Source organism: Chlorocebus sabaeus, chromosome 2 (genome assembly GCF_047675955.1).
Source record: "Chlorocebus sabaeus isolate Y175 chromosome 2, mChlSab1.0.hap1, whole genome shotgun sequence".
Classification (NCBI taxonomy): domain Eukaryota; kingdom Metazoa; phylum Chordata; class Mammalia; order Primates; family Cercopithecidae; genus Chlorocebus; species Chlorocebus sabaeus.
Window position 1 is genome coordinate 52,089,533 of NC_132905.1, and position 18,593 is coordinate 52,108,125.

Consider the following 18,593-nt stretch of genomic DNA (forward strand, 5'->3'; position numbering starts at 1 on the left):
GGTTCCCATGACCCCCTCTTTAGGTTCAGTTAATTTGCTGGAGTGGCCACAGACCTCAGGGAAACACACACATTTGCTGGTTTATCATAAAGGATATTACAGAGGATACAGAGGAAATAGGGTAAGGTATGGGGAAGGGGTGTGGAGCTTCCATGCCTCTGTGGGCACTCCACCCTCCAGGAACCTTCATGTGTCCGGCTACCCAGAAGCTCTGTGAACTCGTTTCTCTTGGTTTTTTATGGAAGCTTCGTGATGCCAGCATTCCTTTTCCACAGAGTACAGGGCAGGACTCTGTCTGGGGAAGGTCTTAAGACACACAATCAGAAAGGTGAGGGAAGAGTACAGTCCTGCCCTTAAGAACGAACACAAAGGACTATAGCAAGGGCTAAGGAACTTACGAGCCAGAACCCATGTATGAAAACAATATACATGTAACACCACATAGGGTAAGAGCCCTGCTCCCATTGATGTGCTGACTAACTCTCTTCTTCCCTAGAACTCCTTTTCAAACTCAGTAGGCTGCAAAATATCTTTTAAATGAAATAACTCCACAAGTGTTAAGCTATCTGTTTACTGGAAATGTCTCAAGTGGGCCCTTATGGGGTCAATAAAGTAGTCACTCTGACAATTGTAGCAGCTATTCTGTTTGATTTTCATTTGCAGGGAGCTTCGAGCTTATGCTTTTACTTTTTCCGTTCGTTTGGGCTGAGTCTGGACTCGTTTGTCAGCAGCATTCAAAATATGTTGTTGAGTGTCCAGGGTGTTCTGTACCCTACAATACTCAGTGCTGGACTTAACTCCAACAGATCCTTTCCAACTCTGCGGGTTCTTTGTATATAGAAGAGTTTCAAGAATTTTCTTCAAGTTAAAAATATTTTTGCCCCTTTGTTCCTCAGTGGTTTCAATTTTGATACTGAAAAATTATGACTGAAGAAATGAATACATGTTATATGCCATGTTATCTAGTATTTTGATCTAGCTGTTGTTTAGATCTATAAAGCAGTTAAAGAAATGCATGAGTAGATACATAGCAAATATTCTTCATTGAAAGTGTGGTACTGCTGAATCCATATAATAGTTTGGTAAAAAAAAAAAAAAAATTCTTAGAAGCACTTGTTCTGGTTGGGCGCGGTGGCTCATGCCTCTAAACCCAGCAGTTTGGGAGGCCAAGGTGGGCTGATCACGAGGTCAGGAGATCGAGACCATCCTGGCTAACACAGTGAAACCCTGTCTCTACTAAAAATACAAAAAAATTAGCTGGGCATGGTGGCGGGCGCCTGTGGTCCCAGCTACTCAGGAGGCTGAGGCAGGAGAATGGCGTGAACCCAGAAAGTGGAGCTTGCAGTGAGCCGAGATTGTGCCACTGCACTCCAGCCTGGGCAACAGAGCAAGACTCCATCTCAAAAAAGAAAAAAAAAAAAAGAAGCACTTGTTCTTGGCCGGGCATGGTGGCTCACGCCTGTAATCCCGGCACTTTGGGAGACTGAGGCAGGTGGATCACCTAAGGTCAGGAGTTCAAGACCAGCCTGCCCAACATGGTGAAACCCCGTCTCTACTAAAAATACAAAAAATTAGCCGGGTGTGGTGGCAGACGCATGTAATCCCAGCTACATGGGAGGCTGAGGCAGGAGAATCACTTGAACCTAGGAGTCAGAGGTTGCAGTGATCTGAGATCACGCCACTGCACTCCAGCCTGGGCAACATGAGTGAAACTCTGTCTCAAAAAGAAAAAACCAGAAGCACTTGTTCTTAAAAGGACATTAATGTCAAAATAAATACTCTTTAGGGCTTGAGTGGTTCTTTTTGCATGCAGGATGTTTAGCAATAATGGCATTCTAAATATTTTTGTTTAAATGGCTAGAGATGTTTTAGATTCCTAGAGATAAATTCAGTCTGGTTAGCCTGATCTTAGTTCACATATGTTCTATTTATTTTATAGATTTGATTGCTTTATTTAAATTTGCTAATTTAGTAAAGAGTCTGTTCAAATTAGATTAGGAAAAATTTAACCAGCAAACTTACTTAAAAATAGCCTGACAGTTTTTAGGGGTAGCTTATAGATAAAACAAGATAATTGTTAAAGTTGGGTGATGAGAACAGAGGGTTCATTACGTTGTCCTAAACAACTTTTATGTCTGTTTTAAATTTTCATAATAAAAATTATTTTCTTTAATTAACCAACAAATAAATTGTTGTAACTAGTAATTTAAGAGATATACAATGCACTATTTCGAGTTACTCAGTCACTGTCATTTTTCAGTTTTATGAGAGAAAAGGCCACCTCTCATCACTGATCACCCATCTAAAAGTATTCTTCTCCTTCAGATCTTCTCCTTCAAATGTCTGCATCACTTTGTCTCTCCTAACCCTTCCTATCTTGAATTATTTTTATTTATGTATTTATTTATGTGTTTATATGTCTGATTTCCTTTAATAGGTGGTAAAATTTTTGAGGGCAGAAACCATGTATCTGATAACTTCCATTTTTCCCAAAAGGCTTACATGGTTTCCTGCATTTATTAAGTATTCTATATTTTTTTGTTTGTTTGTTTGTTTGTTTTGAGACGGAGTCTCGCCCTGTTGCGAGGCTGGAGCGTGGTTGCACCATCTTGGCTCACTGCAACCTCCGCCTCCTGGGTTCAAGCGATTCTTCTGCCTCGCCTGCCAAGTAGCTGGGATTAGAGGTGCCCGCCACCATGCCTGGCTAACTTTTGTATTTTTAGTAGAGACAGGGTTTCGCCTTGTTGGCCAGGCTGGTCTCGAACTCCTGACCTCAAGTGATCTGCTCACTTGAGCTTCTCAAAGTGCTGGGATTACAGACGTGAGCCACTGCGTCCAGCCTCTGTAATTATTTGTTGAACAAACAGAATAATTTAGGTGGGAGTTGTTTATAAACTGGTCCATTTAAAAACTGGTTTACTTTTTTGTTATTATTATTATTATTTTTTGAGACGGAGTCTCGCTCTGTTGCTTAGGCTAGAGTGCAGTGGCACGATCTTGGCTCACCGCAACCTGATTCTCCTGCCTCAGCCTCCCGAGTAGCTGGGACTACAGGTGTGCACCACCATGCCTGGCTAATTTTTTTGTAGTTTTAGTAGAGATGGGGTTTCACTGTGTTGGCCAGGCTGGTCTCGAACTCCTTACCTCGTCATCCACCCGCTTTGGCCTCCTGAAGTGCTGAGATTACAGGCATGAGCCACCATGCTTGGCCACTGGTTTACTTTTAGATTGAACTACTTGGTTTAAAAGAAATGCATACAGTTTTTCTTGGTATACATTTATTATAATTCTTATAATAATGAAATTTTGTATTTTTATATTCAACTTTAAGGCTCTTGCTGAAGAGGCCAGTGAGGAGGAACTTCCCTCTGATGTTGATTTGAATGACCCATACTTTGCTGAAGAAGTTAAAAAAATAGGTAAGCCAGCTCATATCTGTAGTTTTCAATTAGAATCTAAAGAAAAAGATGAGGTGCATGGAAGCAATATAAACTAATCATTCTTTTAAAATTGCTAGTATTTGTGCAATTTAGTGACTTACAAGCAAGTCTGTCCTGTGGCATACAATCATTGATCTGATTGGGAAGGGCCAGCTAGTCCCTTCTACATACAAGGGGTAATTTTAATATAGGAGGCTTTTGATAATGTGGGTAATAATTTACTAGGGATTCCTTTCCGGGAAATATCCTTATTGCCAGTCAGATCAACTCTATAAAAGAATGAGAGGAAATAGAAAGAGGAATAATTATTTTCTTGTGTGCTTTGTCTGATTTTTAATAGCATATCCATTCTGGGTCCCTCTCAGCAAAGTCTATCAAGAATTAAAAGTATGAAACGAATTTGTTTATATGTGCATGTTGATATGTGTATAATTTTTTAAATTTATGCATGAAATTTCATATCAAAGCTTTTTCTGCTGAAATATACAAAAGCATCTATGTTTCATTTTATCCGTTTTGTACTCATTATGCTTAATTATAGTTAAAAAGCCAGCTTTCCTTACTTTTTTTCCTTGAATCCCTAAATTATCTGGTATCTGATTTCCTATATCCAGGGAGCCTTGTTTGCACCTCATATGCACTACTCATTCTTTCTTTCCTCCATTATGTGGAGGAAATGTGTATGTGTAAATGTGTTTGGTAAGGTTCAGGTCATACTTGGTAAGTCAGTACAGAAATCACTGTAAGCACTTACCATTTGTTTTCATGCATTTTGCCTTCCCCTGATCATTATACCACACACAAGAACCCCAAAAGGCTTGCTCCTGGAGCAACTCCAAGCTGGCATTGTAAAGAGAAGGATTTTATGAAATTTCCCTGTTTCTTTTACCCTTGTGACTAGTGGGCCAGAATAGTTCTCCACAGGAAAGTCAGAATTGCTCAAAATTATTTCCTGATACAGCTTTTTAGTACTGACATTTTATTGATGAGAAGGAGATTAAGATAAAGTCTATTATAGAATATGAGATTCTTGGGAATTGGACAGAGAAGTGGAAACTTAGCATATTCTGCTTTTTATCATACCTGAGTGGTCATTTCTAGAAGATGATGGATTTCAGCCTTATCCTCTGGTTTCAGGAAACCAGCTTTATAATGGAGAAATGCTAAGCATTATAGTTTCCTTGTTCTCTATCCAAAATGTTTCTTTTGGCATGTGAAGTCTGGTCAAATTGCAGAACTCAGAATAGGATTCAAAGAGTAAGTTAAATGGTTTGATGGCTTGGGGTAGCCAGTTTCTTGGAATCAACTCATTTACATTGAGAGTAAACTTTCTCTAAAGTTATTATCAGAAGTTCCAAAGAAAAAAGGTATAGATAAAATTTGCTTGCTTTTAATCTACTTTTGATTTCAGAATGTTCCTAGAGGGTAATTGTTTCTATTTGGGCTTTTCTGTTTTTTTTATGTGTGTTTTGTGGTGGGTTTTGTTTTGTTTGAGAAAAGAAAAACAGCAAGGCCAGAATTTTTTACATAAAATTTAGGACAAAAAGCCAGTGTCTTGCCATGTTTGTTTATTCATTCTGTAATAACTGTTTTGATTGCCTACCAAGTGCCAGGCTCTCTGCTAGGCTAGAGATAACAGTAGTAATAATACAAACAGGATTGCATCCCTCATGGAGTCTGGTTTGAAGGAAGACATGTTAGACAGATAAATAGTATGAGGGTATGGTAAATGTTTTAAAGGAAAGAAATAGAAGATATAACTGGGTAGAAGTAGGAGATATGGAAGTTTACATTGGGTAGGCAAAGAAGGCTTCTCTGAGATGATGACATTAGAGCTGGGACCTGTGGAATGAGGAGTCAGGCATGAAGAGCTGGGAGAAGAGCATTGCAAATGAGGGGAGAGTGGTTAGAAAGACTCCAAGGTGAGAAACAGTGCACTGTGTGGTGTTAAGAATTGAAAGACGTCAGTGTGGCTGGAGCATTGTCGGAGAGGGAATTGGTGTGAGGACAGGCTGGAGACTCAGTGGAAACTACCCCTGTAGGGCTTTGTTGTCCTGACAACAAATTGAGATTTTACTTTACTGATAGTGGAAAGCCTGAACAGTCTTTAAGCAAAGATGAGACATGATCTGGTATAGATTAACATATTACTCTGGTGCCTGTAAAGAGAACAGTTTGAGGACTGGTGAGACCTGGAAGTCCAGACTTTTGCCGAGCTCTAGACAGAAGATGATGGTTGTTTAGCTGGCATGCCGCTCGTGGAATTGGACGGAGAACAAAACTCTAGATACATTTTGAAAGTATACGTGCTAAATCAGGAAGAAATTTGGCATAACTCCTGTTTTTGGTTTGAGTCTGTGGAAGAATGTTCTTCCATTTACTGAGTTAGGAAGAAATGTGGGAACAATAAGTTTAAGTGGGAAGAAAAGTAAATAGGTCCATTTGTGGCATAATCACTTTGAGATGTCAATTAAATATACAAATGGAGGTGTTTGGTTGATATTGAGATATAAGTCTGAGAGATGAGCAAAGAAATCAGAGTACAAATATACACTTAAGGATCAGGAGCATATAAATAGTACTTCAAACCATGGCAGTGGCAGTGATAAGAGAAGAGGATGCAGGATGGGCCCTGAGGTCAGGTGAAGTCTACATGAGGCACTGTTAATCTGACATACTAGAGGAAGTGCTACTTGAAAGGATGGGAAAAGCTTAAGAAGCTGAGAAGGAGCGGCTGGGAAGTAGGAGGAACAGTATTAATGTAGTGGCTCACAGACACTTGGTGAGGTGATAGAGGTTTCAGTAGATTAGTGTGGGTTAAAGTTTGAAGTGAAAGGTGAGCACTCTTTTTTCAGAAGTTGCACTGTGAAGGGGAGCAAAGACATGGAGCCATACCTGAATGTACGTAAGGAGAAAGTATTTTTTTAAAGATATGAACTTTTAGGGCATGTTTTCTTTCCCTTGGGATTGCTCCAACAGAAAAGAAGTTACTAAGATACAGAAAATGGGGCAAATAAAAGTAAATACAAATGCAGGTAAATTTGTGTATTTGGTGTCAGGAAGATGAGGGATTTACCTGATTGGTTTATGGATTTATACTGTTTGTTCATTCACTTGCAGAAGCACAGATAATCCGCATGAGCAGATAAGGTAGGGACCTAGAAACAGATCACTGGAGGGGCAGGGTGCGGGAGGTTACTGCCTAAGGCAGTTGATTAAATGAATTGTCAAATTTAAGGAGACTTTTCAGTCTGGATAGCCGAAAATGGAGAGAGATGGGGCATATAAATCTGAAGGCCAGGCCAGATACAAAACCATAGAACATGCAGCAAGAGCAGCAGTATGGGAGGCCTAGGCAGAGAAAGAGAGAACTAGCTGAGCCACAAAAGGAGCATGTCCCTTTTAAATCATGCTGGACATGACTTTTCAAAGGCACATTACAAAGCTGTGTGCCCTCGTTCGTGTATGTGGTTATTCAGTCAACAATTATTGAATGTCAGAATCACCCGGTCCTCCCATATGACTTTCAGCATGTTACAAAATATTTAAATAAATGAGATTGATACAGTTTTCCCATACTTTACATTTTAATCTGACTACCTATGATACAACTGGACTTTTTAAATATGTGTTAGATATATATCATGTATATGCTTGAATAGATGGATTTAATGAGAAGTTTTTACTCAATTCTGAACATTTTCCTCCCCAGCAAAAACTAAATTTGTGCTTAACAGTATCCAGAAGATATAAAGAAGAATATACTGAATGTTAACATTTTGTACTCACGATCCAGGCAGATGGTTTTAAAGATAGGTGGAAGCATGTTTATAACCTTAGGGAAATGGATTCCCACAGGGAGTCAGAAAGAAATTGGAAGTTTTTTGTGTGCCCTCCAGATATAAGGATCTATAGTAGGTACTCTTAAAGAGAGTTGGACTTTGGTTTAAAATTTACCAGTTTGTAATTTTTATTTATTTATTTTCAAATTTTATTTATTTATTTATTTATTTATTTATTTTTTGAGACGGAGTCTCACTGTGTCGCCCAGGCTGGAGTGCGGTGGCGTGATCTCTGCTCACCACAACCTCTGCCTCCTGTGTTCAAGTGATTCTTCTGCCTCAGCCTCCTGAGTAGCTTGGACTACAGGCGCGTGCCACTGTGCCCGGCTAATTTCTGTATTTTTAGTGGAGACAGGGTTTCACCATGTTAGCCAGACTGGTCTTGAACTTCTCACCTCAGGTGATCCACACACCTCGGCCTCCCAAAAGTGCTGGGATTACAGGCATGAGCCACCGTGCCCAACCGGTTTGTAATTTTTAAAATGTAGAAATAAAGTAACTCAGATTACCTACATTGGTATATTAATTTATTGCTACAGTATTTACTTCATTATTAGTTTGTCAAAATAGTTTTGGATTTTAGTACCTCGGAAGTGAAATATAGTCATTATCTAAGGATATAGACGTTGCTTTTCAAAAATACTTAAGATATTGAATTTGGCACACTAGTGTTTGAGTATATAGTTCAAGTTCTGTAGTTAAACAGGACAAAAACATTGTAAACCAGATGACTTGGGTACATTTATAGCATTTTTGCTCTAGGCAATCCCATAGAGCTAAACTTATGCGCCTTCAAAATGTGGAGGAAATGAGTTCATTGATGCCAGACCTGGTGTTTGGCTCAGATTAGGTGCCAGGTTGAATGTTAGAGATCTTTTATAATTTTTTCTTCTATCTTTTGTAATTTTTTCTTTGATTTCCTTCTAAATTGCGAACTTGGTGTCAAATGAGAGTTTTTAAATATACATCTAGGATGAGTACATTAAAGAGATGAAAATGAAATGAAATATTAGAAAAATCTGCTAGTTTTCCAATAGTAGTTGGTAGAATCTGAGTCCTAGTGGGCTTCCTTTATTTTTTATAATTCTGCAAGTAACATTGTAAAGCAGTGTCAGAATGTATATGCATACAAAATATTATTAACCCTAGAGGGAGATTAACCCTAGAGGGAGATTATCCTTAACAGACTGCATCTGATTATGGGCAGGTGATGCAGGAACTTGCTACAAAAGAGCAAATCACTGGGGTGCTTACCACTCTCATCTGGTCGGTATTGAGACCACATCCCTCTGCCCTCCAGTGAACTTTCTTAGCTTCTCTGTCACATGAATTGCTCAACTAAATCCTGTGGAAGAAGTTTATTATGGGAACAATTCTCTGACATTATAAGTAACGGGAAATGAAATGTCCTTTACAGATGAATTTTTTTTTACACGCTATCTTTTTCCATGGATGTATTCTGTTACATTTTTTGCCTAAAAGGATTCTAGCTTCAGTAAGGATTGGTTAGATTTATTTAACTGTAAAACTCTATTCTCTGACTTGGAGTCTTTGTTAGTATTGACTTAATAGAATCAATCCATATGTATTTTTTGCAGCAGTCCCAGGAGATGTAGTTTTTTTGTTGTTTCTGTTTTTGTTTTTTTGACAGCATTTTGCTCTGTCACCCAGGGTGGAGTGCACAGTGGTACTATTATGGCTTACTGCAGCCTCGAACTCTCCTGGATTCAAGTGGTCCTCTTGCCTCAGCCTCCCAAGTAGCTGGGACTACAGGCACACACCACCATGCCTGGCTAATTAAAAAAAAAAAAAAAAAATTGTGGAGCCGGGGTCTTGCTTTGTTACCCAGGCTGGTCTCAAACTCCTGGCTTCAAGCAATCTTCCTTGCTTCAACCTTCCAAAGTGCTGGGATTATAGGTGTGAGCCACCATACCCAGCTAGAGATGTGGTTCTTTACTTGACAAAAGATTCACTGAAAAATAAAGATAATATTTTAGAACGCAAACTTTCATTTCCCTAGTACTGTTCATCTAACTTAAGTCTGAAAATTTTCCAGGGAGGAAAAAAATGTTTTTTCAAAAAATAAAGATGTAACCTCTTAATATTTGATCTTATTAACAGTGCAGAAATGATCTGTATGCCTTATTTATCTTTTGACTAAACAATTCAGTCTAACATCTTAGTAAATTCTTTGTTAGCAAAGAAATTTTCATCATGCTAAAACCAGATATCATGTTTAGCCCTATCTTGGGGATTTTTTTTTCTGCCTTATTACAGTCCTCCTTTGAAGTTTATTTTTAAGACTCTTCACCAGGTTGTTATAAAATCTGAAATAGTTTATTGTGGGCTCTTTGAAATTATTTTCCACAGCTGTATGTGAAGATCTTTGTCTGCTTTAAGTATTAATTATATACAGTCTAATTTTCTCCCTGCTACAGAATAATATTTTGCATATGTCATTTGTCCATTCATTTCAAAAGGAGCTCTTGGCTTGAGAGCATAGGAGCAGTGGTAAACTTAGGGAATGGGGGTTCATACACTAAGCAAGTAGAACCTTGATGATATTTATATGCGTAAGGACATACACATACATTAAGACGGAGAAAGATTATACTCTTAAGGTTAATATATTATTCCCTGAAAAAAATTTCAGATAGGACCAGTGATGAGGAACATTTTCTCTAGGGAGAAGGGCTGCATACAATAAATATTTCTTCTTGGAAGTGCAAAACAAATGGCTTGGTAACACCAATAGGTGAGCCTGGCAGCACTTCTATACTGGCATGTTCTCTTGGCTGGGCATATCTACTAGACAGGTGTGCAAGAGTATTAGCAGGGACTTAATACACACAGAAGAGTTTCTAAAGCCTCTTTTGACTTTAGGTTTTGCTTATCCTGTTATCCCATTAGCTGCAATTCTTCAACCATCTTGACCATTCCCTTCTCCTGCCACACCCTTCTTCAGGTGTTCTTACATATCACCTCCTCACTTCATCCAGGTCATTATTTGTGTGTCACCTTCTTGAAGAGGCCTTCCTTAACTACCCTAACAAAACCAGCCTCCCCATTCAGTCTCCAACCCTTTTGTCCTGCTTTGCCTCTGTCTTTCCCAACTTGAAGGTATACTGCATGAGAGATTTTAACCTATTTTTCACGGCTTGTATCACCAGCACCTGGAGCTGTGCTCACAACATGATAAGTGCTCAGTTAACAATTGTGAGATAGGTGAAATAATTTCCTTCTGTTTATTGACGATTTGTTTTTCTCTGTGAATTCTCTTTGCTCTGTGTTAATATTTTCATTTACATGAAATCTCTGTAAGTGAAAGATAGGATATCTTTCAATAGATATAATAGAAGCAACCATTTCTTTTTTTTTTTTTATTGAGACAGAGTCTCGCTCTGTTGCCCAGGCTGGAGTCAGGTGGCACGATCTCTGCTGACTGTGACCTCTGTCTCCCAGATTCAAGCGATTCTCCTGCCTCAGCCTTCTTAGTAGCTGGGACTATAGGCGCTGGCCACCATGCCCAGCTAATTTTTTTGTATTATAGTAGAGACAGAATTTCACCATGTTGGCCATGCTGGTCTCAAACTCCTGACCTCAGGTGATCTGCCTGCCTCGGCCTCCCAAAGTGCTGGGATTACAGGTGTGAGTCACTGCGCCCGGCCATTTCTTGTTTTTAATCATGAAAATTTATACATTGAGAAAAATTGAGAGAACAATACAGTGAATAGCACCTGTGTTTCACAGTTGTTAACGTTTTGCCATTTTGTTTTTGTATGCATATACTTTTATGGCATATCACAAAAATATATTTATATGAGATATTACTATATAATAGTCATATTTAGTAGTAGTCTTTTTAGTTCAACTAGAAGATACTGTATACACTTCCCCTTCCCATAACATTTGCCTTTCAAGAACCCAGGCTAGTGATCTTTTGGAATGTCTTATATTCTAGATTTATCTGTTCCTTGCCACTCGGTCCCCTGTAGTTTCCATAAACTGGAAGTTAGACGAGTGGTTCCATTACACTCATGTTGAACGGTTTTGGCAAGCATACTTCATAGGCAATGCTATATCTTTCATATTATGTCACATCTAGGGGCATAGGATGTCATACTGTTCCAAAGGTCACTTGCTGAGGGCGGCACAGTGCCCAGCGGGGGATTTTCGTAGACTCTCTAGGCAGTCATACTCAAAAGGCTTGAGTGGGTCACACTTGGCCGTCATAGGTAGTCAGGCCAGGAAACACAGCAGGGCAGTGTTGGGTGTTTCTCTTCATCGCGTCTTCACGGCAGTTCACTCAGCAGTATAGCTTGGGTACCAGGAAAGGAGGCACAGTGTGCAGTAGTCACCCTGGGCTAGAAGTCTCATGTTCCACATAGGAACTGTATTACTTTGGATGTGTATTACAAAGAAATACATTACTTTGAAAGAAATTCTTCCTTTATAACATGCAGTCACTCCATGCAGAAGCATTGTATGTATTCCATTCATATACCCACAGTCTTCTTTCAGTAACATGTTTTTTTTCCCTTTAGTTTCGACACATTTATTAAGATTATTCCTAGATATCTTGTATTTTTGTTCCTAGTATAAACAGAATGTTGCTGATAGTCCTGTAATTTTTCCCCTCTTATGTTGGTTTGTTGTGCCAGGTATAAAGAAAAAATCGGTAAAATCTGCAAAAGATGGCACATCTCCAGAAGAAGAAACTGAAGTAGAAAGACAAAAGGTAAAATGCGGTTATTGTTACATGCTCAGGGGATAATTCATAGGCGCAATTTAAAAAGTGTACATGTCGCTAATTTGCAAAAACAACTTACTTTAGCAGTGACATTTATAACTAAATTGTGAGAGACTTAATTAAATATTTTAGCAGCATAGTTTCTAAATACAGTGTTTTTTTATCAAACATAATTTCTCCAACTCGTACAAAGTTAAAATTTACCTCAAACTCAAGGGTATTTCTTTTCCTTTACAAATTAAGAGGAAATTATCTCACTTTTTAAAACATTTACTATACCTGAGACAGAAAATACCCTTAAAACCTCAAAGTAATATTGCCATAAGTTTTAATTCAAACTGAGTCTGTCCTGTAATAGAGTTTGTGGTTATGGTTTGCCAAATGCAATTTTCTGATTTTTGTATTGTGAATACATATATTTAATGTACAAAATTACGTTCTTTCTTAGAAATGTAGTGAACCTATGCTTCAGTGACCCCCTATGTCCAGAGTCACACGCAATTTTGGCACAGAGTCGTATGTGCTTTTGCTGAGGTAGGAATTGAAGGCAGCAGTGCTCCTAGGGCTGATGTTCACATGTTACTGCCATAAGTGTGCCTGACTGGCCACCTAAACTCTGCATCTTCATGTATCTTCTATTCTCTATTCATTGCATGTACAGCAGTACTCATAAAGTTATCTAAATAGCAACAAAGAAAATCAATTTTTGTGGAAAATGTCTCTGAAAAGCCAGAGCTACAAGTACCAGTGATGAAAGAAAATTAAGGTAGTCTAAAGTGGTAACATAGGAAGATCCACAAAGGTCGAGAGCATACTCTGTATTTTTACTAGTGTATATGGTTATTTACTTGATTTTTGAGGTTCCTGTTTAATCCCATGGTTGGTAGAAAATACTCATTTAGTGTAAAAAGACATTTACTAGATTTCAGAAGCAGATACTAAGATCCTACCTTCATAGAACTCTATCAGTATTGAAATAGTAAAGGCCAAAAAAAGCAAACAGCAACAACAAAAAAAAACCTACTTGTTATAAAGTTACACATTTAGAAAGTATAATTTGCATCACAAAATAAACATTTGCTAGATTTAGTGTCATTGCACAAAAAGAACGAAGTGAAAATGAGAACTTTTTATTTGAGGGTACTTGGGGACTCTTGTTCCTGCAGCCTACTAATGAGTCACACTAAGTGAAATGGGGCCTGGTTTTTAACTGCAAGGTTTTATCTCTCCTGCTCTCAGTAATGTTGCTTCCAGAGATTCTGCCTTATTGCTATATAAAGATCTCTTTGTTTTGGTAATCCACAGTCAGTTTGCAGATGACAGGTGGTACTCCAGAGTTTTAGTGATTGAGCCTTCCATTCTAGAAGGGATATCTTGTGCCCTATACTCCTTTTGGGGGGTAAAAAAAGCACTGTTGTACATTTGAACTTTTTTTTGCTCTCCACAGGCTGAAATGGCTTTGCTTATGATGGATGAGGATGAGGACAGTAAGAAACACTTCAATTACAACAAGATTGTGGAGCACCAGAATCTGAGCAAAAAGAAGAAGAAGCAGCTCATGAAAAAGAAGGAATTAATAGAGGATGACTTTGAGGTAACCATGGACACCAGGCACTAGCCTTTTAAAGCTGGAATTGAATCTAAAGTCAGCTCTGCAGATAGAAATTGAGCATAGTCAAAGTTACCCTTGAAAATGTCTTAGGGGCCAGGTGCAGTGTCTCACGCCTATAATCCCAACACTTTTGGAGGCTGAGGCATGAGGATCACTTGAGTCCAGGAGTTCGAGACTAGCCTTGGCAACATAGTGGGTCCCTGATCTCTATGAAAAATTTAAAAAATTAGCTGGCCAGGCGCGGTGGATCACTCCTGTAATCTCAGCACTTTGGGAGGCCAAGGTGGGCGGATCACAAGGTCAGGAGATCAAGACCATCCTGGCTAAAACGGTAAAACCCTGTCTCTACTAAAAATACAAAAAATTAGCCAGGCGTGGTGGTGGGCACCTGTAGACCCAGCTACCTGGGAGGCGGAGGCAGGAGAATGGCGTGAACCCAGGAGGTGGAGCTTGCAGTGAGCAGAGATCGCGCCACTCCACTCCAGCCCGGGCGACAGAGTGAGATTCTGTCTCAAAAAAAATAAATAAATTAGCCAGATATAGTGGTGCACACCTATAGTCCCAGCTACTAAGAAGGCTGAGGTGGGAGGATTGCTTGAGCCCAGGAGGTCAAGCCTACAGTGAGCCATGATCGTGCCACTGCACTCCAGCCTGGGCAACAGAACAAGACCCTGTCTCAAAAAAAAAGAAAATGTCTTCGGAAAGACTGATGGTAGAGCCAAAGCTACTGTCTTTTAGTCCAGCACAGCCAGTTCATCCCAGGGTAGATGAAATCATTGTTTCTTTGGTGGAGCACCAGGTGCAATAGTTGACTTGTATTTTGGTAGCCATATTGTACCAAAAATGTGTAGTTTTTAACGTTAGAATCACATGTAGTGAACCTCAGACCAGCAAAGGTATGCTTGAATAGCAGGTTCATGTCACAACGGGTCCCACTCTCTCTGTATGCAGTGGCCAGCGCAGTAAGCCATGTTTTCTCTGTTGCTATGTTTTTTGTTTCCATTACTCCTGCCTCTTTTTGTTGAGTACATATTCCTAATGGCTGCAGAGTCCCCTAAGCATGAGTTTGAGCCCTCTAGCGAAAACCTACAAATAGCTATTAGAAACTGCTTAATGACTTCCAACCATTAATGTGGAAGAACTGGCCCTCAATAAGATGGGGGAAATTTTGAATTTGTTCAAACAATGGAGAGTAGAATACAGATGGCTTCTAAGTCCTTACAGAATGATTTGGGGGCTACTCTGTAGCTTCTGTTATTTGAGTCAGTTTCACATGTGCTCCCATTCCAGTGAGGTTTTTATTGAGTTAGTTTCCTTATGAAAAGCAAAGAATGATTTGTAGTCATTCTGCCTTCATATATTAATAATCATGCATATAAATATTTTTTGTGGGATTTTTCCCTTGTTCTGGGTATTGAGTCTGTTGTCCTCATGATAACTAAGTAGAGCTACAATCCATCTCCAAGTGGACTTGTGTTTCCTGTGTTTCCCTTTCTTGCTGGTTACCCATCTGCCTGGCAACCCTCAAAGGCTGGCTGGAGTTAAGGGTATACTCTTAAACGTGGAACCACAAATTTTTATAGAAAGAAGATAAATTTGGGGATTGTGTCTGACCAGACCTTGATCTCGGATGGATTCTTTGCCATAGTGGTCTTTAAATCTTTTGATCTATGGATCGCCTTCAGTAGTTCCTTACTTTTGGCACCAAGATTAAAATTTTTAAAAATGTACTCAGAGTTCAGGGCCTCCAGCAAATGTTCTGCTTGGCTTATTTATGCTGGTGAGAAATTGATTTTGTGCTGTAAGCATGGGAAAGGCCTGCCTCACAAACCACTCCTCCAGTCATTTTGTCTAAGTGATCATTGTAGTTACCAGCCATCATATATATATATATATATGGCCCACTGTAATTCCCTTTGAAATACATTGTCCTTGCATGATAAGAACAGGGTGCCCCACAAGTTGTGGTCCAAAGGTAGGCCATAAAGATCTATGGAAAAACAGTTTGCTAATGAATCAGTACAAACGCTCAGGTTTGTGTTTTATATAATCAACTCACCAACTTTCTAAATTTGGCCCCATTTCTGGCCTTTTGCTTTAGTAATTTTGTTTAATTAATTTATTAATTATTTATTTTTTTGGATTTGCAGGTAAATGTTAGCGATGCACGGTTTCAGGCAATGTACACTTCCCACTTGTTCAATTTGGACCCCTCAGATCCCAATTTCAAGAAAACGAAAGCTATGGAAAAAATCCTTGAGGAGAAAGCCCGGCAAAGAGAACAGAAAGAACAAGAACTTACACAGGCAATAAAGAAAAAAGAGAGTGAGATTGAAAAAGAATCACAAAGGAAGTCCATTGATCCTGCTTTGTCAATGTTGATTAAATCTATAAAAACCAAAACAGAGCAGTTTCAAGCAAGAAAAAAGCAAAAAGTCAAATAACTGGATGTTACTTATTTTTGAATTGAATACATCTTTTCCTAAAATGTACAGAAATAGTAGGAGGAATATTTATTGGGAACAAAGCTATCTTTCAAGAATATGAATAAAATCTTTTTCTGGACATGATAAAATTTTTCTCCATAAATAATTATGCTTAATTGTGGATGACTGACAAATTTGTATTGTATATTCCTACAGATTAGTCATAATTAAATTACCTGAATTATAGGGTTTATAAAATTTTTATATTTTATGATGTTCAATTCTAACTAGTGGAAAGTTACTCTAGCTTTTTAAAAGGCCGTTTACAATTCTCTGTAAAAATAGAGCAATATCTACTCTTAAGTTTATGTAAACGTTAGGGATAATTTGAAAAAACATATATTTAATACATTAATTTCTCTGGAAGCAGGAGGCATGTTTAAATAACTATTAAAATAATTTATTTTTCTAGCCATAAAGGATGGAAGTCAAGAACTTTTTGTTGTTTAGTCATGTTAAGTATAGTCTGTTTATGAAATTAACTTGTAAATAAAAGTGTAAAATATTTTCATTATTTTGTATTGCACTGATTTATTCCATTTTATGCATCTCAAAGTACTCTCTGGAAAAAATATCTGAAAACTGATTTTAACTTTTAAGAGGACAACTCCATTTAAAGGCAGTTCTAGAGTTGCATTGCCCATAATTGCATTTGAAATATTCATGAGCTCTCCAGTGGTTTTTTCTTTTGGTAGCAACAGAAAATTCTTCTGTCTGTCCTTCAGATTTTTGGAATACTTCAGAAGGGTGGATATGCTGCTGTAACGTTTAAGGATATCTTAATTCTTCTTAAAACACATCTAGGGCCTTAACACTCTTGGATCTCATCTGGTCTAAATATTATAAACAACTGACCACCTGAGACAGTCAAATTAGATATGCCGTATAAATAAATGTGAATAAAACCAACATTGTAACTTGGAGCAAATTATAAATATGGTAACTTCTGAAAGACAACAGGAATTTGACAAGGTTTGTGGTTAATAGTAAACTTGACATTTGGGATATTAAAAATCAAAGCTACTGACTAGGCAAGGTGGCTCACACCTATAATCCCAGCACTTCGGGAGGCTGAGGCAGGAGAATTGCTTGAGGCCAGGAGTTTGAGACCAACCTGGGCAATATAATAAGACTATAGGCTGGGCATGGTAGCCTATGCCTGTAAACCCCTTTGGGAGGCCAAGGCAGGCACGTCACTTGAGGTCAGGAGTTCAAGACCAGCCTGGCCAACATAGTGAGACCCTGTCTCTACTGAAAGTACAAAAAATTAGCCAGGCATGGTGGCCCATGCCTGAGTCCCAGGTACTCAGGAGGCTGAAGCAGGAGGATCGCTTGAACTTGGGAGGCAGAGGTTGCAGTGAGGTGAAATTGCGCCTCTGCACTCCAGCCTGGGCTGACCCAGGCTCAAAATATATGGACCCTGTCTCAAAATACGTGTGTGCGCGTATAAAAAGGCAGGTGTGGTGGTGCATACTTGTGGTCCTTGCTACTCAGGAGGCTGAGATGGGAAGATCATTTGAGCCAAGGATTTGAATTTACAGTAAGCTGTGATTGCACCACTGCATTCCAGCCTAGGTGACAGAGCAAGACCCTGTCTCTATTTAAAAACAAAAAGTCACCAATGTAGCGTATATTTTAAAGACTAAAATGATGGAAAACTCAGAGTGATATCAAAATAATAAGGGAGTATAAATAGTCTCTATAAAGGGAAGAAAAAAGGGACATTTAAATTATTTATTATAACAGAAAAATGCACAGTATCCAAACGGAACTGATTTTAACATAAAGCACTGACATTGTTGGATTATTCAGCCAAATAAAACATGATTTCTTTAGATACATCTGTGAACTCCCCACATTATCACTGAAAAGTCATGAATCTTAATATGTTTATGAGTATGGTCTATAAAATTTATGTTTCATGTTTCATTCTCTGCAGGGGAAAAGTTTTGTTCTCTTTAAACTGTTTAATTATAATGCAGTAATTGCACAAAAATCAAAATCAGAGTCTGATTTTAAGGTTTCTGTGAACCTGAGCCATTGGGTTTGGTTTTTCTGTTTTTGAGCCCGTAAGTCACTGCATTTAATTGTAAAATCTCATTTTACTAGTCAAGCACATAATTATAACAAAAAAATTGTTATTAAATTGTTATGATACAAATTACATAAGTCATACAAAGCCCTGGCTCCTTTTCTCAAAGAGTTGATATTTTTTAGGTAGGAAAAAAAATGAGAACAGCATTGTCAGGTGTTAAATATTCTACACCAATAACTTTAGGGTTCTCAAATTATTGCCGGTAGTGAAATTTAGGATTAAAAAGTGGCCACCGTCATAATTCAGCAAATAAGTGAGGGTAGTTTTGATGGGTCTTAAGGTCACATTTAGACATTTAGTTGGAGTTTTTATTGCCGTTGAGACCATGGAGAGTAGGTCAACCCTGTAGCGTCTAGAAAAAGTCGTAA

At 38.5% G+C, this 18,593-nt stretch overlaps 1 protein-coding gene across 3 annotated transcripts in view; it reads left to right on the top strand.

Moving 5' to 3' along the window:
- Positions 1–16,644, top strand: part of ESF1 (ESF1 nucleolar pre-rRNA processing protein homolog) — a 68,826-nt gene extending 52,182 nt beyond the window's left edge. For all 3 annotated transcript variants that reach the window (XM_037984752.2, XM_073008417.1, XM_073008415.1), the window contains 4 exons: positions 3,332–3,419; positions 11,944–12,020; positions 13,480–13,626; positions 15,795–16,644. In XM_037984752.2, the coding sequence (XP_037840680.2) occupies positions 3,332–3,419; positions 11,944–12,020; positions 13,480–13,626; positions 15,795–16,088 (606 nt within the window). In that variant the 3' untranslated portion in view covers positions 16,089–16,644. The remainder of the gene's footprint in view (positions 1–3,331; positions 3,420–11,943; positions 12,021–13,479; positions 13,627–15,794) is intronic.
- The last annotated feature ends 1,949 nt before the right edge of the window (positions 16,645–18,593 follow it).